Source organism: Capsicum annuum, chromosome 1 (genome assembly GCF_002878395.1).
Source record: "Capsicum annuum cultivar UCD-10X-F1 chromosome 1, UCD10Xv1.1, whole genome shotgun sequence".
NCBI classification, from domain to species: Eukaryota; Viridiplantae; Streptophyta; class Magnoliopsida; order Solanales; family Solanaceae; genus Capsicum; species Capsicum annuum.
Window position 1 is genome coordinate 65,352,046 of NC_061111.1, and position 25,036 is coordinate 65,377,081.

The 25,036-nt window shown below is 32.9% G+C and overlaps 1 protein-coding gene across 19 annotated transcripts; it reads left to right on the forward strand.

The window, feature by feature from the left end:
• The first annotated feature begins 9,269 nt into the window (after positions 1 to 9,269).
• Positions 9,270 to 23,402, forward strand: LOC107875564 (D-cysteine desulfhydrase 2, mitochondrial). 19 transcript variants are annotated; one of them, XM_047399389.1, is made up of 9 exons: positions 9,351 to 9,489; positions 9,935 to 10,073; positions 19,271 to 19,400; positions 19,481 to 19,597; positions 20,588 to 20,630; positions 20,756 to 21,088; positions 21,473 to 21,602; positions 21,700 to 21,876; positions 22,754 to 23,402. In XM_047399389.1, exons 3-9 carry the CDS (start codon positions 19,383 to 19,385, stop codon positions 22,986 to 22,988), a joined length of 1,053 nt encoding a protein of 350 aa, XP_047255345.1. In that variant the 5' UTR covers positions 9,351 to 9,489; positions 9,935 to 10,073; positions 19,271 to 19,382; the 3' UTR covers positions 22,989 to 23,402. The 19 variants fall into 19 exon arrangements, with proteins under 19 accessions (XP_016577830.1, XP_047255180.1, XP_016577814.1 ...); XM_016722328.2 differs by having other exon boundaries at positions 9,325 to 9,481; positions 9,928 to 10,073; positions 19,271 to 19,597; XM_016722336.2 differs by having other exon boundaries at positions 9,325 to 9,481; positions 9,928 to 10,073; positions 19,271 to 19,597; positions 21,491 to 21,602.
• The last annotated feature ends 1,634 nt before the right edge of the window (positions 23,403 to 25,036 follow it).

A 25,036-nucleotide genomic window follows, 5' to 3' on the forward strand; every position in this document is an offset into this window, starting at 1 on the left:
TATTTTCAAATTTTTCTTACTTTTTTAATCCTTAATAAAGTAATTGTCACTTCCACTCAATTATTAAGACTTGTGTCACCCACACTTCATTTTACAACTCTTTTGTCACCTGGAGTCCAAAGCCCCGTGTTTGTGTGAATGTTGTAAGCAGTCCAAAAGAAATTTAAATCAATAATGCAAGTATTCAATAAATATTCACCGCAGTTTTCTAATTTTTTAATTCTATTCGAATAAATTAACCAATAATACAATTTATAAGCCATAATTTTTAAGTACTTAAATTATGTTTTCATGATTTTCAGTTAAAACTTAGAAACCTAATCTATATTTATAATCTATAATATATATCTATAATGTATAATATATTAAAAGTGTGAAGGGTCTTATAAATGTTGTTTGAACTATTTGTGCCTCATTAAAACCTTTTGCTTTAGATAAAATCGTCCTTTCACTAGTTGTTTCCTAATATTTAGTAGTTGAAAATTAATTAAATATATTTATGGTAAAACATTTCCTTGTTAGAAGTCATCAAAATTGATGACAATTAATACTTTTTTCATTAGTTTAAAAATTCTAAATTAACTATGATTTTAAGAAAATTGAAAAATCTAAAATAAATATAAAAATGTTACAATAAGAAAATTTTTAAATATACCAAAATTTTAAAAGTTTTAAGTACAACACATTATTTATTTATATGGTAAAAGATATTACAATTACAAGTTAAACTATTTTCCTTATTAAATATGTACCTAAAGTATCAAAACAAAAAGAGACAAGTGAGAGTCAAAGTATTAATTACTCCATCACACAAACGTGGGTAAGAGTTCAAAATTTTTGTTTTTTATTTTTATTTTTGTTTTGGTTTTAGGTTATTCTTTATTGTTTTGCGGTTTTGATTTAATTTTCTTTGTTGTTGGTATTTTGCGGACGGATGAACGATGAAAATATAGACACATCGACACAGTTGATGAACAAAATTTCGAAGACAAAATAATTTTAAAAATCTACTTTTGTTTAATGGGTGCTACTTATCAAGTAAGAAACTTTTTCAATACATTGGAGTTGAAGAATCGGAGACATCTAATTAAGACCGAAGGAACTCCAATCATTCTATCATAACCTTTATTGATTTATGGTGTATGAATTTGTCAATATGGTTCGAAAAATCTCCTTTTTCAATGAAGAATTTGTTATTACAAGTTTAAGGAAGAGCTACTTCTGATTTAGTATTCACGTAATTAATTATGCTATTGAAGTCTCTCTTGCACGATAAAAGAAAATTTGGGAAATTTCCATAGATACTCATGTTTTTTATAATTGCCTACAAACATCACTTTTATTTCTTTGAGGACAAGAATATCACCCAATTATCTCTATTTTTCCCAAAAAATACTTAACACTTTAAAAACCTTCTTCTCTCCTACTTGACATGACATGTTGTTAAAATCTTATTTTCTTAATAATAAACTTGTTTAATTCTTCAAATTCATTTATTCAAACCTGTGTCTTATAAACTACAAGAAAAATCTAATTTACGTACAATTTTTTTTTTATAGAAAGTTTGCAAAAGAATTTATCGGTACCTAATTCTCTACAAATTTTTCAACCAAACTAATTCGATGAAAAACTTACAACTTTTTCTATCAAACAAAATTTGAAGGAGAAAATCTAAGTTATTTTTGTCAAACAAAACTTGATCGAAAAATCTTAAAGGTAATTATCACTTGAAAATTTTAATTTGCATGTAGATCACCTGTAAAATTTTAAGCAAGATTTTTTTGATAAAAAATAATAAAATATGGATTCGTCTTATGAATTTTTCCCAAGTAAATTCATAAACGAATTAAATAAATCCGCAAAGTTAACATAGGCAAAAAACTTTAAAAAACAAAAAAATATTATTTTTAATTTAGTTTTTTCATATCAATTGTTATTTCTATTATACTATATTTTATATTATTATATAATTAAACGCTAATTTATATTCTTTCCTCATCCTAAACCCACAAAAAACAAGCGATAATTGATTGAGTACTATTTTAAAGATTCATTTGTGATATTAGATCATTTTGTTAATATTTTTAAAAAATTTAATTTGTTTCATAACTAAATAATTTTTCTTTCCTTTAAAAATAGTACATTTAGTACGTATATGAAAATTCGAAAGCCATCATTTTTATTACTTTTACATTTTAAGAATCTTTAGTATATGAAATAAATAACCAAAAAATATTAAATCAGTACCAATTCATATAAATACCTTGAGTTTTAAAAATATTATTAAGTGGTGAAATAAATAAATTAGAAAAACTCTAAAAAGTAACAAATAAAATAATTGAAACCTTTACACATCAACTACTTCATTGATGAGTAATGTGCATAGCATTATCAGACGAATTATTTTTCTTTAAGTTGTGTGATTATCTGATATTTTTATCATCTAATCTAATATTTTTTCTCTTATCGAATAAAGAATAAACATAATTTATATTCTTTTTTTTAAGAAGGACAAAATGAATATAAAATTTAAAGTACATAATTAAATTATTCCTCAATGATAAATATATCATGTGTGTTTATTTTTTTAAAAAATAGGATAAAATTCTAGTTAAATAAATTTGTTAAGTTAAAAAGATGTATTTATTTTATATATATATATATATATATATATATATATATATATATAAGAAATTTTAATGACATGGCATGTCAACTAGGATAAAAGAAATGTTTTTGAAGTATCAAGTATATTTTGAGGAAAATAGAGACAGTTGAGTGATATTTTTGTCCTAAAAAAACAAAAGAGATAGTTGTAGGTAATTTTCAAAACATGGGTGACTATCCATGGAAATTACTCAAAAAATTTAACATAAAACAATTCTCCTTATATATATCGACTTCAGGGACATTATAAATGCTAGTCTACCTTTGTAGTGTTGGTTTTGTAAAGTTTTGACTTTAAAAATAAGGAAAGATTCTAAATATAGAACAAATAAGTGTACCTTGACTTCAAAAATAAGAAAAGATTTTAAATATAGAAAAAAATATAAAAATAACTGTATCACAAATATGGTTTAAATTGATGTGTCACTCTTAGTCTTTGGCAGCACGAGAAAGAGGTACTACATCACAAACGAAAAAATAATGATCCAACAACCACTTAGAATGATCCATCAACCACTTAAAACATCTAGTGGTAATATATATATATATATGTGTGTGTGTGTGTGTGTGTGTGTGTGTGTGTGCTTACACTAAAATATATGTTTATATTTACATTATTATATTAAGGTGTGAAGAATCTTTGAAAAGTGATTTAAACTTTTACATTTCATTAAAAACATCCACAATAGATAAAATCATTTAGTTTTAAATGATCAAACGTTACAAGTGCGAGGCACGTGAGATTAAACTAGTATTACAAAAGGTACGGTGCTCCTAGACTTTCACCAATTTTTGTATTGTCAAAATTTTCAAGTTAATACTTTCAAATTACAGCAACATATTTAATGAAGTCTCACAAGTGATACATCGCGATTATAAACATCAAGAATATACTAAAACTTTAAAAAACTTACCTCAAATAACAAGCAAATTTTTCTCTTCAATCATAAGCTTACTCTCAAATTTCACAAAAAGACTTCTTAGGATTAATTATTATCAATAATACATGATAATTCATCTATTATAAACTTCAAGAATATACTAATACAAAAATTCTTAAAAAAACTTACTTCAAATCACAAGTTGTTACGAAATAATAAAGAATAAAGAAGAAGAGTGGAGAGAATAGAGAGAGTAATTGCTATTTCTCTTGAGGGATGATTATGAGAACTCTTGAGATTGAGAATACAATGAACAAAATTCCTTTATTTATAGGGAAAAATACTCCTAGTTTCTAACCAAAAGATAGATGCTTCAAATCCTGATAGATACCAACTAGATCATGATAGATCTTATTAGATCTTATCTATATTTTTTATAGACATTCACTATAATATAAATACATTCATAGAACTCCCACTTGAATGTCTAAATGATAGATAATGTGCCTCATTAAAACTTTACTAGAAAAAAATCAATAGAAAAAAATCTAGTGAAGGAAAAATAGTACACATCTCTAACAATACGCATGTACGTTGCCTCATTAAAAACCTTACAAGAAAAACTCAGTTGGACAAAACCTCATAAGGAAAAAAGAGTACAACGCGTATTAACTCCTCCTAATGAGAACATCCTTGGGCCTTTGCATCTCGATTTTATGCATCATCTTCTTGAAAGTTGCAAAAAAAAGAGTACAACGCGTATTAACTCCTCCTAATGAGAACATCCTTGGGCCTTTGCATCTCGATTTTATGCATCATCTTCTTGAAAGTTGCAATTGGAGAAGACTTGGTGAATAAATTAGTTACATTGTCACTTGAACGAATCTGTTGCATGTTAATATCACCATTATTTTGTAGCTCATGTATGTAGAAAAGCTTTGATGAGGTGTGCTTTGTTCGATCTCCTCTTATGAATCCTCCATTAAGATGTGCTATGCATGTTACATTATCTCTGTATAAAATTGTGGGTACATTGTTACATTTCAAATCATATTTTTTTCGAATGAGATGTATCATGGACCTCAATCATACACCTTCTCGGCTTGCTTCATGAATAGTTATTATCTCAGCATGATTCGATAAAGTATCTACGATAAACTGCTTTATATATATCCAAGATATGACAGTATTCCCACATATGAACACATAACCTATATGAGATCGAAATTTATGCGGGTTAATTAAATACCCAACATCAGCATAATCAATAAGATCGAGACTGTAATTTTTAGAATAATATATGATCATGTGTTTGATCCTATTTCGATGTCTTCTAGTAGAAGCAAAACTATACCTTGCTAACAAATTAATTGAAAATGCTATATCAGGAGGCCTTGTATTATTTGCAAGATATATTTTTTCAAGTGACAATATTCAACATTTCATATGTGACATCTTCAAGTGTGTGGAGTTCAAATCAAATAAGTTTTCATTTACCAAGATGCACCCTTTCATGTCACTCGATGAATGTTTCTACGTCAGCATGCTTAAATAAACATAGAATTTAGATTCTCGTAATCTTTCACAATATTGTGCCAATATTGTGTCAAAGATATTGATGATATATCATTTGGTATTGGTTCATAATGCGACATAACATTTTGAGATCTCATCACTTCATTAATTTCAGGTACCTGAACCTCTCATAAGGTTTCATGAAGTGTTATGTCGTAGGCTCTTCAAGAGCACATTGCCTTCTTATTATGATTATTGCTCCTTTTCCTTTTTAAGAATTATTTCATTTGGAACCGATTGGTCTACTATGCTTCATGCATGCATAGACATTGTCCTTTAGGGACACAAAATAAGAGAACCTGCAACTTAAGATACTTCCATCATTTGACTTGAATTATCTTTTGAATAAGGTTTTGATGATAATTTCTAACATATTTTATGGTTGCTTATAATCTCCCCCTTATGTTAGGAAAATTAACATATATCCTCTATCTTCTTTGAGGAATCCATCTTTGTGCATCTTGGTATATTTATTAATAGTATACCGCACATCAAAACTATTAGATAGAATATTTGGTTCATGACCTTGAACCAATTAAGAGGGAACAAATAATCATAATCTATTAGTCTAATGCTTACAAGTGTTATTGTATGTAATATATTATATTTCAGACCTAACACATGAAGCTTTGTTCTCCTTACCAATGATTTAGCTATTTATCGAAGACATTCAATGCCAAACCATCATCATCAAGATTGTCTTGATTACAAAATTTGAAAGTTATGCTCTTAACTCAATTTTATTGAGCAAGCAACTTTATGAATGTCAAACTGCAGGTTGAAAATGAATGTACATGTGATCATCTTATTGATGCATCTTTTTAAGATATTACATGGTTGGTGAACGAGCCCTTATTCACCTTCTATATTTTTCAGATTTTGAGGGATCAAATTCCAACATTAGTTGGTTCAACCAACTTGTCACGAGAACAAGCAACACAAACAATTCTTGAAGAATCTTTTATTTCTTCAACATATGTTGATACTCAATATGCACATTTTTTGCAGTATAGCAATCGTTCATATCAATTTATGAACTTTTATTCTAGCAAACTTCAAGTTTACCATGACATGTATCTTTTACTTTAGTAAATTTCAGATTTACTATTATAGAATAAATTTTAGATTTACTACTTCAAAAGTAGAATTGAAAATAACTTTTCTCAGCTATTCAACCTCTTTCGGAGATGGGTTGTGATGCCATCACAATCAAGTGCTCGTTTGTATTTATAAGTTTCTCATTTCATAGGAATGAAATATAATCATGCCTTAAGCCTATCAAATTCTGATAGCTTACAATCTCTTTCATGATATTGCTACTTCAGGAGCACATTGAGGCATACATAACTTTCAAAGTATATCATATATTGCTACCATATTCATTTTAAGAATGGAGCAAATTGTCATCTTTCAAACCCACCATATATTGCTACCACACTCACTTCATGGAATGGAGCATATTCAATGGACAAGTTTCATGACTTTTCATCAAAAACATATTATTTTGCCTTAACCATCATTATATCATAACATGGTGCATTGAGATTCAAACTCAACGTCTTATCCATATAAGGCATCTTAGGCTCATAAATTGATGGAACTTAATCCAACATCTTATGATCATGATGCATCGGGCTCTAACCCGATGTCTTACTCTCTTAATGGGATAAGACTTAAATTCATCATCATGCTTTTTAATATTATTGTTCTTCAAAAACAAATATAAGGAGTAAATAATCTCAAACCAAATTAGTTCTCTTAAATCCAATATGTAATTAGTTGTATGTATTAAAAAAAGGGAAAAGACAACCTTTAAGTTCTTTAAGGTATAATAACATAAGTTTATTGGACCATTGCTGAGGTAATGTAAAAGTGATCCACAGAATGTCAATTCATTAACTTATTTGGTATAAAAAGTAGATAGATTTAATATAGCTTACCTGGTAAAAACCAAAACGTCCATCATCAATTGCAGATTTCACTTTGATGGCCAACTCACGTTTGTTAAACAACCGACGAAAAATATTGGGTGAATTTACCTTACCTACTCAGTTCGCTACAGTTTTGTACTGATAACGTGTTATGAAATAATAAAGAATAAAAAAGAAGATTATGGAGAATAGAGAGAGTAATTGTTATTTCTCTTGAGGGATGAATAAGAGGATACTTGAGATTGAGAATAAAATGAACAAAACTTTTCTATTTATAGGGAAAATACTCCTAGTTTCTGACTAAAAGACATATGCTTCAATACTGATAAATATCAACTAGATCTTGATAGATCTTATTTATATTTTTGATAGACATTCACTATAATATAAATATATAAGTAAATTTATTTCTTTAATCACAGATACTATTAAGAATTCAATTGATAAGAAAATTTTATAGAATAACCTAAACCTAAATAAAGAAAGACAACTATTAATTAAAGAAATGTTTATTTTAAGTGAATCAAACCTAAATAAATTTCATTTAAAAATTAGTAGCCATCTAGGTTTTATAAAAAAGCATGACCTTTTAATTTATAAATGAAACTTTTTCTTAAAAAAAAATATTTTTTTTAAAAAATAAATTACTTGTTGTTGGTTTTTGTGTATTATAAGAAAAGATTTTTTTTTTTCATTTACCATATATTATAGGGGTCCTTGATTTTAAATATTATAATAAAATAATATAATAATTAAAAAAATGATGAAAAAATGATTTTATCTGAAATATGACTTTTATATAAGGGCCAAATGTTTGAATTACTCTTTATAAGAATTTTTACACTTTTAATATATACTAAATTATAAATATAAATTATAGATTATACATACATACATATATATATATATATATATATATATATATATATTAATCTATATCTATAATATATTAAAAATGTGAAGACTTTTAGAAAAGTGATTTGAATTTTTTGCCCTTCATTAAAAGACTCTGTAATACACAGAATTATCTTTTCACCTTTTTTTTCTTAATTTATTATTATTTAACTATTTTCATAATATTGACTCCTAAAGTATATGGGATAAGACTTAATTAAATATATCAAAAAATATGTTTTTCCAAAAATAATTCGACTATTGTGAATTTCTTGATAAAAAATACGTGAAGACCTGCAACTTTTCCCTAAATAGAAAAAGGACTCCTATTAAGTTTTGGAGTCTTCCAGTAAATTAATATAATATTAATCATTGCATTCTAACTTATATTTTGACCGAACGAAAAAGTCTCTTCCAATTTCTGTTTTTGAGTTAAATTAACTTTAATTCATGCTTTTTTTTTTTTTTATGTGGATACTTATGCAATTATACGCCATATTTTATGGACGAACACTATACTAAATTTATTTTCTTGGTCTTTTGCATACTGATTTTGCTTTTTTTTTTTTTAGATTATTATATTATTTGTTGCGGATTTGCTATTTTTTCTGCTGCTAAATACATGTGATAGATGAATATTCAACCAAACTTTAAGCAATTTTTGTATAAAGGTTAGGTACGAGTAAACCTATTTTGTCAACTTAATATTTATTTTTCATGAATAATACCTAATTTTACAATATAATTAATTTATTATTGATCCTTAAATTAGAGTACCATTAGATATAACTAAAATAGCATTAAGTTTACAAGAATATTTAACTTAAATTAAGAGTTGTTATTTTTTTATATTGTTCTGATTTCTATTTTGTAAAAATATATGTATCATTTAAAATATATCTTTTACCAATTCAAGTTTTGTATTAAATAACTTGGGATAATCTCTAATCCCTAATTTCTCATCTCTAATTTATATCTAAATCTATAATCTATATCTATAATTTATATCTACATAATATATTAAAAGTGTGACTTTAGTAATAGTGTTTGAACTTTTTACCCTTCATTCGAATTTTTTGTTTTAGACAAAATCGTTCTTTTACTATTTTTCTTAATATTTAAGAGTTGAAAATTAATTAAATATATTTATAATAATAACTTTCCTTATTAGAAGTCATCAGAATTAAGATAACTAATTCTTTTTTTATTAGTTTAAGAATTTTAAATTAACTAAATTTAATTCTAATTTTTTTTTGAAAAATTTAGGAATAAATATAAAAATATTAGATTAAACCTTGACGATGAATCAAAACTTACACGTGCTAAACTAGTATAGATTATACATGTACATATAAATGCTCCTAAGGCATCCCTAATAGGCCAAATATAGCTCATTTTCAGCAAATGATTCTTGAAAATTGAAGAGCAACCCCTGAAAAATGTTGAATTGCACAAAGTTTCAATTGCAGCAACCAAGAAATGGGATGATTTTATCTTCTACATTCAGATTTCATTGTGGGTCATCTCCAAAAGGTCTCAAGGTTTGCCTTTTTTTCCTTTTTCGTTATATATATCCCATTCTTGATATAAAGATTCAGACTTTTTCTTGGTTATGTAGTAATCAGAGTACAACTGTGCCAAGAACTGAAAATAATTTGACTAATAGACATGTTCCAATGTTGTTGGTAGTTCTTGAAGCAAAATTTTGAGCTAGAAATTTGATTCATGTTTACCTTAGGACTATTTGAACTTAGGGGCAAAGCCAGGAAGGGCTGAGGGATTCATCCGAACTCCTTTCGGCTAAAAATTACACTGTTATACACGGTTAAAATTATTCTTTTATTAATTTAGAGTAGATGTTGAACCCTTTTGGCTTCTTCGTGTGTTTACTTCTTTGTATTTTGAACCACCGTTGTGAAAATTTTGATTCCGTTGATTACTCATTCTTTATTTTGGGAATAACGCAATACCAAAACTAGCTTCTAGTGATACGAGCACGGTTAGCTTGAAGCACGTTAGGAGGGGCTTCCATATATGGATGATAGCTTGGAGCCCGGAGGAAGACATGAAGAAACAAATACACAAGGTCATAAGCAATCAAGATGTCATTTGGGCAATTAAGAAGGTTTGTAAATTAGTCACTTTTGGCTATTTTTGTAAAGGAAATGACTATAAATAGTTGCCTTAGTCATTCTCATTACTTATATTTTTGATGATTGAATTATCTTGAATAGACTTGATATTTAGTTACTCTAGGTCAGGCTAGTAATTGCGTTCCATTCCAATTGTTAGCTTAGATCGAGTGATTAGGGTGGATTCCCGAATTGCTTGTGTTATCTTCTTTTCTTGATTGATCCTCGAGTTGTCATTTTGTGGATTCAATTTGGTTTCTCGTGCATTTGATTGAGTTCTCTTTTTCCCTTGGCATAATTATTGTTCGATTGAGCCTTTCTTTCATCACTTCTCATCTCTTATTTCTCAACTATCCTTTAACTTTGTTGTTTAATTCTGCGTTCTGATATCGATTTTAGTCACCTCCGACTAAGATCGTTATCATATAGGGTGAGGATTGTCTTAAGTTCGTATAAGGGGACCAATTAACCATACTTCCTCACATACGCAGACCACATTAACTGAACCGTGGACAAGGAATTGGGATCGGTTTGACACTGATACCATGTTAGGGAATGGATATTAGGCCTAACTCAACCGCAAAAGCTAACTTAGGGTGAACACTGTCCAAATCCATATAACGAGACCAATTACCCTTCCTATATTTGATGTGGGACTCTTAACACTCTACACACATGCAGACCTCATTAGTTGGAGTGTGGACAATATGATATGGGGCCCAACATTGGTTAACAAAGAATTAGGATGAGCATGACTCTAATACTATGTTAACGGATAAATCTTGCGCCTAACTCAATCCCAAAAGCTAGCTCATGGGTTGAGGATTGTCCCACTCTTTACAATTTAGATGATTTAACATAGGTTATTTAGCTACATTTTATTATCCATTGAGAGTATTTTTGAAAAGTTTGATTCTTTTTAGTGTTTTTCTAAATTGTCAGTTTCTTTTCTCAGTATACTCTTATCTTTACTTATCTACTTTTCTATTTTGGGATGTCCAACAATACTTGTCCAATTTATAAAACCAATGGATAATTTACCTATTTCTACCCATTTTACCTTAGCATTATATACGATTCAAATCTAATGCATTTCCCAAAACATTAAATTTACTATATTCAAAGGGTATTATGGTAATATTACTCCTATCATTTACTTCTTCTTAATTCATGTGCCAATAGGAAAGTGGACAAATAAAGATGGACGGAGGGAATATCTAATTTAGAGCTGGTTTGAATTGGCATATTTTAAGTGCTTTCGAGTCGAAATAGCTTTTAAGCATTTTCGCGGTGTTTGGGTAAACCAAAAAAGTGCTTTTAGCTCCCATAAGTTAGAATTCTTAACTTATGGTTTTTGACTTATAAGCAAAAAGCTATAAGACCATCCAAACGGGCTCTTAATTTAGGTGTTGGAATAATTCACTGATTATTTCATGGATACTTGGTTTAGATTATGCTTCCATGTTCAGATAATTGATGTATTTCTATGAGTTATGAGAATTCAGGGTTGAGGATTTTGAATAGATTATCTATGTGAATTTGGCAGAGCATTGCCAGTTCCAAACATTGAATAAAGGAGGAATATCTGTGGGCTAATGGACAGCATAAAATCAGTCTAATTATGGTGAATATTTTGATAACTGAACCTGAATATAGCAGAAAACAAATGGTTCCATATAGTTGATCCCTACTAATTTGTCAGGACCTATTTCTACTAGTCGCAAGAGGCACCTAACGAGCGACCACCCACCGTTAGGTGAACCGCTTCATTGTTTCACATCCAATTTGAGAATAATGTTAAACTTTAAAGTGAAGCATTTGGAAGCATAACTAAAGCCCTGAAATCTAATAAGCAATGGAATTTGGAAAGAAAAATTACCAATGTGAAAGATAGCGTGAAACCCCAATAGTATAGTTGATATAAGTGAAATGACCGCCTTAGCTTTCGATGGCATCATTCAAATTCACTACGTGAAGAATCAAGCTTTGGTCCAATGGAGGGCACGAGATCATACTTGTAGGGGTTATTTTGAGCATGCCATCAAACAAACCTGTGTATGGAAGATTGCTTGGAGCCTTAAAGACTAGAGGACTCACGGGTTTGGACCACATTTGATGGTTCACGGTTTTGACCCCTTTTATTAAGGTCATTTTGGTCACTTAGCCTCAAGGTCATTTTGGTCTTTTAGCCTTGTCTAAATGACACTCCATTGCCACCCACCTCATTAAGGGCATTGGAGTCATTTTATCTTTCTTTTGTAATATACTATATATAGTCTATTTTAGGTCATTTCTCTTTTGTTAATGAATGATGAACATTTGAAAGACTTATTCTCTCTTTGGAGAGTGCAACACCTTAGTATAGTTCTTAGTTAGGGCTTGGAGAAGTCATCCTTAGTATAGGGCTTGGAAAATCCAATATTGTTCTTTGCTTGGAAACGGTGGATCTTGAGATGAGTGATTCCCTTGGTGGTCACCGTAAGAGTGTGGTGTTGTTGTTACATTAATTAGGGGTTTAGTGTTTGAATCACACTTTGTTCCTAAGTCTTGTAACAAATCTATATCTCACTATCTATCTTTTTATTCTTGTAATCTTGTTATTGTTTGTAGTGGACTGTTTTTGTGTCTTGTTACAACAACAAATCCAGTGTATTCCCACCTAGTGGGGTCTGGGGGGGTAAGATGTACGCAGTCCATACCTCTACCTCTGAAGAAGTAGAAAGGCTGTTTCCGATAGACCCCCGGCACAAGGCACGAGATACCACACAAACACATAGTAAAGCACAGCACAAGATTACATAACATAAATACGGCACCCATAAATAATATAAAACAGAGGAAAGCACACAGATTCGTAATAAAACATGGAACACGGACTCATAACAGGAATAAAACCCCCACCAAGTAATTCCCTACACTAGCGACTCAAACTGGCCCTAGTCCTCTGCCCTAATTCGCGTCCTCCAGACCTTGCTATTTAGGGTCATGTCCTCGGTGAGCTGTAACTGCTCCATGTCCCGCCTAATCACCTCACCCCAGTACTTCCTAAAATTTGTGTTCTTGTTGTCATCTTGTTCTTCACGATTTGTGGCTGTTTTGGGTGTCAAATACACCTTTGTTTCTTGTATTCTTGTTGTATTTGTCGAATCCGAGTGAGGTCTCCATTTGGTCCACGATTTGTTGTGATTTGTGGACTGTTTTGAAGGGTGTATTGGACTATTTTTGTGGCTATTTCGTGTTCCTCTTGTTTGTCTCGTATCATTTGGTATCAAAGCATGGCTTGATCTTGTTCCTACAAGATCAATCTTGGGCTTGGTAGTTGAAAAATACAAAAAAAAAAAAGTTGTGTCCTTGGCCGAGAAGTTGGATTCTTGTTGTTGTTGTCTTGGCTGAAAAGTTGAGTCTAGATCTAGGTGTTCTTTTGTTTGATTTGTTGTTTCTAGTGTTAGCTTTCTTCTTCTCTAACACTCTTGAGTCTAGATCTAAAGTTGAGCTTGAATTGTTGAGATGGTTGTTGTGAACAAGTTAATGGCCGTGTATTGATGTTGTTGTTCTTGGCCGTACCTTTCTTGTGGACTTGAGCTGGACGTTTTTTGTGTTGTTATTGTCCTTGAAAAGTTGTTGTGTTCTTGTTGTTCATCCCAATCTTCACCCCTTGTTAAGACCAAAACACCACACTAAAGGACTTGGCCGTTTGTTGGAAGTTTGTAGTTGACCTTTTTGTTGCGGAATTGTTGTTGTTCTTTGGAGATTGTTGTTGATTTTCTTGGCGATTGTTGAAGTGTTCTTGATGTTCTTCCAAACCTTCATACCTTGTTAAAATAAAGTGAAAGTTAGATCCAAAAAGGTGAAAGAAAAAGTGTGAGAACTTTGTTAGTCTTGTAAGACTTACCATCACTCACCAACAAGTCAATCACATCTCAATCACTTTTCCGAAAAAACAAGGGTCCATGTTTTAAGGAAAAGTACTACAAAAGTCAAGTCTTGAAATTTGAAACTTGAAAAAAAAAGGCTCAAAGACAGTCTTCCCTCCTTAAAACAAATTCCACCCATCCAAATTAAAATTGGTCAAGACTTGGGCTTTGGAAAATAAAAATTGTAGAAACCGCAACTAATACGTGGCTGCCACGTCATCAAGTTACTGTTCACACATCGAATTTTGGCTCAAATTTTAGATTATTAGTTTCACTTTATTGTTTCCTTAGTTTCCTGTCTTGATTCTAGAATTAATTAACAACTAGTAATCACCTACTTAGTTGTAGATTAATTGTTGAATCCGTTCCTTTCGTGTCTTCATTATTTATGTGCTTTTTCTCGTTTTTAACTCGTAGTAACTTCTTTGTTGCAAGTTCGTAAGTAAATTTTATTTTTGTGTCTTGAGTCAATCAAACATGAATCTATTCCGACCTCCAAGTAGAATTGACATCCTATTGATTACCGGAGTATAAGCAACTTTCAATATTCGCCGTTCCAATTGTGAGAATCACAAAGGTGAGTGTATACGAGTGTTAGTGAGAAGCTTTACTACTAATCTTGTTTGTTCATTCTGTAGGTACAAAGGTGATATAAGGGGAACATGTCTTCGATAGCCGGGGATTATTGTGACTACAACATGGGAGACTATGATTGTAGTGAGGGGTTTTATGGCTACGAAGTTGAGGGAGATTGTGAGGGCTATGAAAATAGCCATGATCAACACTTGGGCAGATTTGAGGGTCTCGGGTTTAGGGGAGAAAATGAGGGGAATGATGTGCCTAGTGCTTATAGTGAATTTGGAGATGATGTAGGACCTCGTGATGGTTCTTATGATGAAGTTGGGGCATGTGAGGAGTCTTATACTTCCCACTCTGAACCTACATTTGGTGTTAGGTATAACCCTTTCATTCGTAAAGCTTATGAGAGCTATGATGAGAGTACGCGTGTGGAGTGTGAAAGATCATATTCTTCACCTTGTAGTACTTATTATCAAGGTCAACATAGTGTGATTGGTTATACTAGCTATAGTAGAGGTTGTCCCATGAGAAGAAGAGGGCAAGCATCTCCAAAACCGACGGGTACTCGTGTGCCTTACAATGTTGATCCAAGGAGGAGTGTACACTCCGGAAAGGTGACTATTTGTGGGATACCGGGCTACCTTATGGTGTTGAATGATAGGTATTATGGAAACTACATTCTTCCGTCCATGGTTGACTACTTGGGGTTATTTCGAGAGCCTTTACTTGTTCCATACTACTTGGGCGAGTTCAAGGTTACCGAGAGGGTAAAAGTTGTCTTCTCCCAATTTGATTACCTTGAGGAGGTGTGGTGCGATGTTTTTTCCTTAACCTACGATCATATGAGCTTGGGTGCCGATTGGTTTGCACGACATCAAGTTCCTAACGTGCAAAATTGGCCTAATGTTGTAAGAGACCAATGGGGAAATCGCCTCATAACGTACTTGCTACCCAAACCGCAAAGAGAAATGCTTACCTACTCCAATCTGATTTATGATGAGAGAGAAAAGATTGCGAGGAGTAAGGGAGTGCAAGGTGATAATCCGAGAGTGGAAAAGGGAGAGGATATGTGGAGCGAAGTGAGGGGATTGGCACCAAACCGTGCTAACATTGGTTGTCCTTCCATTTCTAAGGACATTTGTGTAGGTACGTACCAACATGGCAAGCGAAGGCGAACAATGCCAAAAGGAAGTTGCTGCTCAAGCTTGTGGAGGACCTTCACCTCACGGCAAGGAAGAGTCTAGTCAAGATCTTAAAGGTAAAATAGCTAACTCTTACACTTTAGTGCATGTGAATGACAATTGTGTGGCTAGTAAGCCATTGAGTGTGAGTAGTAGCTTACTTATTTATGAGTCTAATGATTCCTTGCCTCTTGTTGATGATGTACATATTGTGAGTTTGGATACACTAGTTGATCCTATTGATGACGAAATTGACTCTTCTTATAAGATCAATTTATGTCCACCTAGTGTTGAAGCCTATATGTTGAATGGAAGTACATCATCTTGTGTAATTGGTGTTGATCAACTTGTTTGTGAAAATTGTCCCCCACTTGAGTATGTGTGTGATGTGCTTAATAGAACTCAAGTGAGTGAAGTATTTGAAAATGTTGGTCAACAAAGTGGGAGTGAACCCGAGATCTCTTCTTGGGGTAATCTTGTGTTTGGAACATCCTTGAAACTTGATATTGATCATTTAGAGTGTGAGGAACTTGCTTATTCCAAATCTGTCCGTGAGGTAGATCACACTCTCTTTAGGTGTAATGTCTTGTTTGAAGATGATTTAAACACTTCTAATAAAGCTAGTGGTGAAAATGATGGTGTAGCTTGCCTTGGAAGCTATAGCCTATATGCTAACCCACTTTGGTGTGACAACATTCCTCCTAAAGATGGAAATCTCTTTTTGGAAGATGAGAGTACTCTTAGGGGTAAGGAATGTGTAGTTGCGGAAGCTACTTCTTCTTTTACTTTGTGTGACTTTATTGTTGAGAGTACTCATGGTTATTATTGGGAAACTAGTGGGGAGTACACATATGAGGGCACCTTGGTAGAAGTCGATTTGAGTGATACCTTTCTCTACTCTCTATTTGCTTTGGATGATATGTATGCTATTATAGAGAGTATGTCGTTTAGTTTGGGAGTAGACCACGGGAAAGGGGAGTGTTGTCTAGACCCGTGTCTATGGCCACTTTTCCCATTTGACCCCGGTGTCAAATGTAGAAATGGTAATGTTGGTGCACCCTACTTGTTTCTTGGTCTACATGACAAGCAAAGTATCACTCTTGGTGTATCCCATAACCAAATCCTTCGTACATCTTTCATTGAGTTTTTAAAACTCACTTCAAAGGATTCTTGGTTATACTTCAAGTATGTACCCCCTTGGCGTGATGATGTTTATTATTGTGCTAACCTTAACCCTCATGCCATGAGGATGTTGTGCTTGTTTGTCCTTGCTCTTGTTTTGCAAAGTACAGATTCGAGGTCGAATCCTTTTCAAGAAAGGGGGATGATACAAGTGAAATGGCCGCCTTAGCTTTCGATGGCATCATTCAAAGTCACTACATGAAGAATCAAGTTTTGGTCCCATGGAAGGCACACGATCATACTTGTAGGGGTTATTTTGAGCATGCCATCAAACAAGCCTGTGTGTGGAAGATTGCTTGGAGCCTTGAAGACTAGAGGACTCACGGGTTTGGACCACATTTGATGGTTCACGGTTTTGGCCCCTTTTATTAAGGTCATTTTGGTCACTTAGCCTCAAGGTCACTTTGGTCTTTTAGCCTTGTCTAAATGACACTCCATTGCCACCCACCTCATTAAGGGCATTGGAGTCATTTTATCTTTCTTTTGTAATATACTATATATAGTCTATTTTAGGTCATTTCTCTTTTGTTAATGAAGAACATTTGAAAGACTTATTCTCTCTTTGGAGAGTGCAACACCTTAGTATAGTTCTTAGTTAGGGCTTGGAAAAGTCATCCTTAGTATAGGGCTTGGAAAAGCCAATATTGTTCTTTGCTTGGAAACGGTGGATCTTGAGGTGAGTGATTCCCTTGTGGTCACCGTAAGAGTGTGATGTTGTTGTTACATTAATTAGGGGTTTAGTGTTTGAATCACACTTTGTTCCTAAGTCTTGTAACAAATCTATATCTCACTATCTATCCTTTTATTCTTGTAATCTTGTTATTGTTTGTAGTGGACTGTTTTTGTGTCTTGTTGAATCCGAAAATTTGTGTTCTTGTTGTCATCTTGTTCTTCACGATTTGTGGCTATTTTGGGTGTCAAATACACCTTTGTTTCTTGTATTCTTGTTGTATTTGTCGAATTCGAGTGAGGTCTCCATTTGGTCCACGATTTGTTGTGATTTGTGGACTGTTTTGGAGGGTGTATTGGACTGTTTTTGTGGCTGTTTCGTATTCCTCTTGTTTGTCTTGTATCAATAGTCAAGGGAGCTACTATGGAATGTTAATAAAACATCAAGGGACAAATGTAAAACCGAAAAAGAAAGAAAATAAAAGTGTCATAACTTCCATGACAAGCAGATCATGGTTGGCTCACCTGAGCATAACTTGGTTCTCAGCCGGAAGAATGAGAGAAGGAGGAGAAAATGTAGAGCTTGAAATGTAATTCCACTTGCGTCAATGTGGTCTGTTTGGAGAGAGAGGAATAAGAGAGCTTTCAAAGGAGTAGAGTTGAGTTTCTCTCAGTCGAGTAGTCTCTTTCCCTTATTTCTTTTGGTGCACAGAAAGTCGCCTTTTGTATAGATGATTGGGTGGAGTTTGTAGAGAATCATATCCTTTTGTAGATTATTTACCTTTTGGTATACGGAATACATCTTGTATACGGCGAATTTGGCTTTTTTTACGAATGAGAATACTTTTATTTGATAAAAAAAATGAGTTTGTCACAGTTCATAGTTAAACCTGATCAGATTACTCAGCGCGATAACCTACCCTTACCACTATCATGCTAAATAGCTCACTGGACCTTAGCGTGATTGCAGTCAAGCGCCAATTAAGTCAACTGCGCAATTGCCAGCCAGTAGCGTGATACTGCTGTTCTGAGATTTTTAACTTGTGCGCTCGCACCTGGTGCAGATTCAATTTTTTTTAGGTTGTAACTTGTCTGACACCACCTTGAGCACTTTGGTCATCACCCCCCGCAAGTCCCAAATATGTTATGAACTTATACACATGCCCTAAACTCAATTCGTAATGCAAATACTAAAAATCAAGGGTAGATTTTTGCCATAATTTGAGATTGAGATAGTTGATTGATTTTGTAGAAATAGACCCCACAACTTTGGTTCACCGGAAAAGGTAGTACATCGTGCAATGTGTAGTTGGCACATATCACGGGTCTGAATCCTGTTGTGAACCAAGTCTGGAATTTGGGGAAGGGTAAGGGGGCACATTATCTACCTTGTTTTGAAGTTCAAAACAATAGATTGTTGGTTAGTTGTTAAAAAATAAAAATAAATAAAAAGTAGAAGTGTCTATCTTGTAGAACTGTAGCTTTAGTGGATACTTTGACTAGATTACTTCATGATATTCTGATATTTCTCTGATAATTTTGTTGAAATTGGTTTACATGTTGCTTTAACATTTGAACAATTGATGTATTCTGAACCTTCAATGTGAATGAAAGTTCAGCATTCGAGTAAATCTTGAAAATATGAATCTTTTGATTGTGTTTCAGGAAACGTTGAAATCCAATTTGCCTAAGGAGGAGCATGTGTCCAGATTTCTTAAGAGAAAATGGGCATTGAGAACCCCAGATACCAAAATTAATCAAATAATGATATCAAAAGATGATCTTCTACAAGGAGGTGAAAATCTTGGGAATCTTTCCTTTCTGAATAATCCACAACCTTCTATTGGTGATTACGTGATGAAAAACAACCGACAGGAACCTTCGTTTTATGTTGTAAGAGATGATTTATTGCATCCTTTGGTGAATGGTAATAAAGCGAGGAAACTGGACGCACTACTCCCTATCTTGGAAGATAGTTCTGTGACAGATGTTGTAAGACCATTTGATACCTCTAGCTTTTAGAATAGTTTATACCTTCTTATTTATACAGGGCTTAATAATGATAGTTAGCAACTCATAAACATGGTACTGAAGTTCATTAAAAAACTTGGTGGTTCGAGTATTTTGTTTACTCCCAGTGTGCAAAGGCATATTGAATTCAAAGGTTTGCGTAGTCTAAGTTAAAGGTGTACTAAAACTAAGTTAGTTCTATTAATTGTTTTTTTAAGAAAAAAAAAAAGAATAAAGAACAGGTATAAGAACTCTTGTTCCTTTACTATTTCTTTTCTAGACTTTTTTTATCTTGAGGCGGGGGTCTAGCGGAAACAACCTCTCTATTTCACCTCTGAGGTAGTGGTATGGACTGCGTACACTTACCCTCCCAAAACCCTACTTTGTGAGAATATGCTGGGTATATTGTTGTAATTAATAGGTAGAAGAAAATACCAATTTAACGTGCCATTTCATCATTGATACTTTGAAAATTGAGCAAGGAGAACCAAAAAACTTGTCAAAGCAGCGTTTCAGAGCTATACCAAACTCAATGTGCTCAACTTTTTAGATTATTGTTAATATAGTCGTCTGGAGTTTGTATCAGCCAAGTATTACACAGATGGGTCTACATCAACTCTTTAGCTGTTGATAATTGCTCTAGCTCATTTTATTCAAAGTAGGAATTTTATTCTCCGTTTAAGCTGGTGATATTTTTGAGAGAGTTTGTGCTATGTTCATCACGTAACTAAAGTTAATGAAGTCTTGTAACATTTTTTCTTTACTACTGCTTACATTTCCCTTGTTTATGTGCTCGTGTACTTTCCCATTCAAAGCCAAAACAAACATTTATACGGAAGGAAAGACTAGTTGATCAGAAAGTTTTTGTCTTCTCACTCCATGACCTAATAGCATCCTTATATTTAGTCCTTTCGAGATCGAGGAATGTGGAAAAGAAATTTGCATCTCATTGTGATACTTCTAAAATTCTAGGTCACATGTGGAGGTTGCCAAAGTGCGCATGCTGCGGCTGTTGGTACGTCATGCCACAGGTTAACTGCCAAATTTATTAATTTCATTGTTCTTTATCGAATTTTACTTGTGTCATTGCTGGATAGAGATAGATACTGCATTTTAACCTTCTGGTTACTTGTAATGCAGCTGTGTCATGTGCTGAAAGGGGATTGAAGTCACATTTACTTCTCCGAGGAGAACAGCCAGCAACCTTGACGGGTTACAATCTAATTTCAACATTATATGGAAATGTCAGTTATGTTCCGAGATCTCTATATGCTAGGAGGGAGGAGATGCTCTTAAAACATGCACGTCTTGTTGCAAGAGATAGTGGCTTTGTTTTCTCACTTGCTGATTTAGAGGCGTCTTTATCCTCTCATGGGTGCGGTGAACACTCTTCACACGTGGATTCTCTGACAAAAAGGAGTAAGAAGGTAGCTATTATTAATGAAGGGGCTGGAGATGCTGCAGCATTGCTAGGTAATTGTGTTGTTTGTTGCGGTGACAGTTAACAAGAGATCTTGTCACATGGTGTCCAACATATGTGACAACATACACGATAAATAATATGCTATACTTGTGCCTTGTGGAAGAGAAGTAATTGCTGATGAAATCTTAGAGAATGCTTCAGTTTTTTTTTTCATGTCATCAAAGGGTCACTCTCTTAATGACGAGCCTCAAAATATTGCTACATGTCGAATTTTGTCCCTTTTTTTTCATCACTATGTTCAAAAAGAACAAGGACTACCTTATCCATTACATACTTATCTTAGTACTTTCCGTGCTATTTGCTGCAAAGATTCAGCTACTTGTGTGTTTCCTTTGCAACTTCAGTTATATATGTCAAACTAATGCTTCATGCAGGTATTTTGCGCCTTGTAGAGTACTTATCTCAAGACCATCTATTTGGGAAAGATCAGCAGTTAAAAATTATTATAGATGCTGGAACAGGAACAACTGCTATTGGTTTTGGAATTGGAGCAGTGTGCTTAGGGTGAGATTCTTATATTCATCCTCAAGACCTCAACACATCACATTATCTCCATCTTTTTAATAGCCAATATCTATCAAACTGACTCACTTAATATTAGGCTCCCATGGGAGGTCACTGCCGTTATTCTGGCTGACACCATTGATGGATACCAGAAAAAGGAGGAAACTTTAATTTCTGAATTCCGCAGATGCTTTACTCTTCAATGCAGTGAGCAAACGCTGACAGGATCAGAACCTGGACTTGTGCACTGGGTCGAACGCAGGTCCCCGAGAAAGTAATGAATACTTCTGTTAGTCTTATTCTTTGATGATATAAGTATAGGTCATGCTGTTTGTTTTTTCCCTGTCATCTCATCTTTGAGGCAGTACTGTTGTTTCTCACCCTGAGAAGTTCCCAGGTATTTCGTATCTGGGATAAACATGCATTGTGCAACTGGATATTTTCTTCCCAAAACTAACCTTTCCATGTTGGAAAACGACTACCCATTGGCGATCAATAATATTTCAATATTTGCAAATATTGGCTTGGACATCAGTATTTGTAAATAATGAATATCAGTATCTGAAATGTTGGTAAAATATTTGAAAAACTTGTTTGACGAGTATTTTAAGTGATATCATGATCTTCACTCACAACTCTTTGACTCTTTTTTCACCAGTCAGATTTTTGTCCAAATACTCTTTCTCGACTTCAAGTTCAAGTACTCTTTTTTTCAAGGCATAATACATAAATCGACACACAAACTTGGCTCAGCTGGCAAGTAAGCACTCCAACTTTATGCACTGCAAAAAAATACTTCAACTCATTACCACTGTATCTCGTGGATACCCGATGCTTACGTGGCACATAAATTTTGGAGGTGTCTAAAATGATCATTTTGTAAATTGGAGTGTTCGACTGACACCGGGAATATGAGTTAAGGTGTCTAGATGTGCATACTTAAAGTTGAAGTGTTTACTTTCAAACTGGTGTGTTTGTTTATGTATTATGTCTTTTTTTAAACTTCAACCAAATATTATCCAGATGCCTGCTATATCTGTTTTTGACAACGGCTCCAAATGCCTACTGTATTTGCATGTAATCATTCTTGAATTACACAAAGTGGAACTGAATATCTAAGGGGCTTTCTTTTTCTCCCCGTTGTCTTACAGATTTGGCAATATACTGAAGGGGGAAGTTGAAATATGTCAAAAGATTGCTCAAGAGACCGGTATTCTTATCGATCCAGTTTACACTTTGGCTGCTTGGGAGCTAGCAAGTCAACTTGGTCAGGAGGAATGTGCAAAAGTGGTGATGCTGCACACAGGAGGTACACTCGGTATGTTTGGGCTGGCTCAGCGTTACAAATCTTACTTCGAAATGTTGAAAGATGAATATTGCAGCTAATGCTAGTAACTTTATGTTATGATATTATTGTAAGGAATGAGGCTTGAGTCTCACATCGGCTAGATGGGGAGCTGATGTGGGTCTTATATAGTCTGGCCTCTCCCACCTTAATAGCCAGCTTTTGATGTGTGGTTCTCCTTTGATTGATTCAATGATATCAGAGCCACCCCCCTCCTCTCTGCCCACTGAGCTTTGGATGTTGACCTCGGTATGGCAATGTTTGACCGGGGCTAGCAATATCTAGCGCACAACTGTTGTTGAGGATGACTGATGCAGTGTGTGGTGATTTGTATCTTATTGTAAGGAATGGGACTTGAGTCCCACATTTTGCGGTGTGGCTCCTAAGGTTGTTATACTTTAACTGATCAGTGGCCATTACCAAATCTTAAATTGAATGCAGTGTGTCTTTATTAACCTCTTTTATGGCAAATTTCATGGTTTAAAGTGGATATTCGCCTTGCTTAGACTCAAATACAGATGCAACTTTCAAATTGGGCATGAGGGTGTTTGAATCAGTGTATAAGCTGGTCCAGGATTATCTTTATAACAACATACCTAGTGTAATCCCACATGTGAGGTATATCAGACTGGGGAGTGGAGTTTGTATGCAGGCCTTACGCTATCTCGTGAAGGTAGATAGTCTGTTTTTGAAAATACATCCGGTTCAAGTGCGACAAATCAAAGTAGTTATGAAAATGGGATGATCCTTGTGGTCCAGGATTGTCTATGCATTTGATAAATTGAAACTGCTTTTCTGCTTCTAAACATTTCAAGTTGATCAGAATTTCTTATTTATCCCTGATATACTTGTAATCAAGAAAGTACCTTTCCAGAATGGAAAGGGGCTTCAGGAGAGATGGTTAGATTGGATGGACATAGTTTATTGATCGAACTACGATGATTGGAATGCGCACCTATAAATTTTCGTGCGAAAGATTGAACGGCAAAAGCTCTTGCATTTTTCCTTAACTTTGTCAAGCCAAACAAAATCCCTAACATCTTGTTCATCCCATTTTCGTCAATCTCCTTGTAATGATTCTAATTTATAAATTTTTGTCAGTAGCTTGTAAGGAAATTTTAGTCATTTTATCTGATAAAATGATTATTATCAATTTCTAACATTTTTATCCAAACACATAACTATTTATTTATAAAAAGCGTGCTAGTAATCTGTATTCGAAAATTAAATTATGGAAACTAAGAGCTTGTTTGGTCATGAATTTTTTTTTTCTTTTTTCCGAAAAAAATTTTTGGAGTTGGAAATTGTGGTGTTTGGCCATGAAAATTCGAAAAATAATTTCAGAATTTTTTTCTGAAAAGAGAAAACAAGTTTATGGTGTTTTCGCAACTCCAATTTCAACTTTTATTATTATTATATGTAACCCCAATCTTTTAAATTTTTACATAAAACTCTCCTTGTAACATTACTTTTTCAATATTACGTATATAGTAGTTTTAAAGAATAGATAATTATAATTTCAAACTTAATGCTATCCTAATTAATATATATCTCTTTTTTTCTCTCATCATATTTTTCTCCCTTATTTAATTTTCTCCCTTATATAAGACATTATTTTACTGCTAATGATCCTAATTACTATAATATAATAATAATAATTTTTCTGTTGTGATACGGACGTTTAAAGAATTATAGTCGTGTAATTAATAATGGATAATCGTTTTCTATATTTATAGAATTAATAAAGCTGAAGCAGATTAATTTACCACTGCCACAAATTATTCTCATTTTTAATTTGATTATATATATTATGTTGTGTACATCTTTATTATACTATTCAAATATAAATAGTTCATACCGTATATATGCTAAAAATATAAATTTGTGATACATATTTTTCATAAAAAAATATGTTCAATTTAACAAATTTATACCGTAAACTGCAACTGCTACCTTTATATACCATAATACTTGGTATCTTTATACACAAAGTATTATATTTATACCCATAAATATATAAAGTATCATATTTATAACAAAAATATACAAAGTATGTTATATATAAAGTTTATACCATGCATATACCATA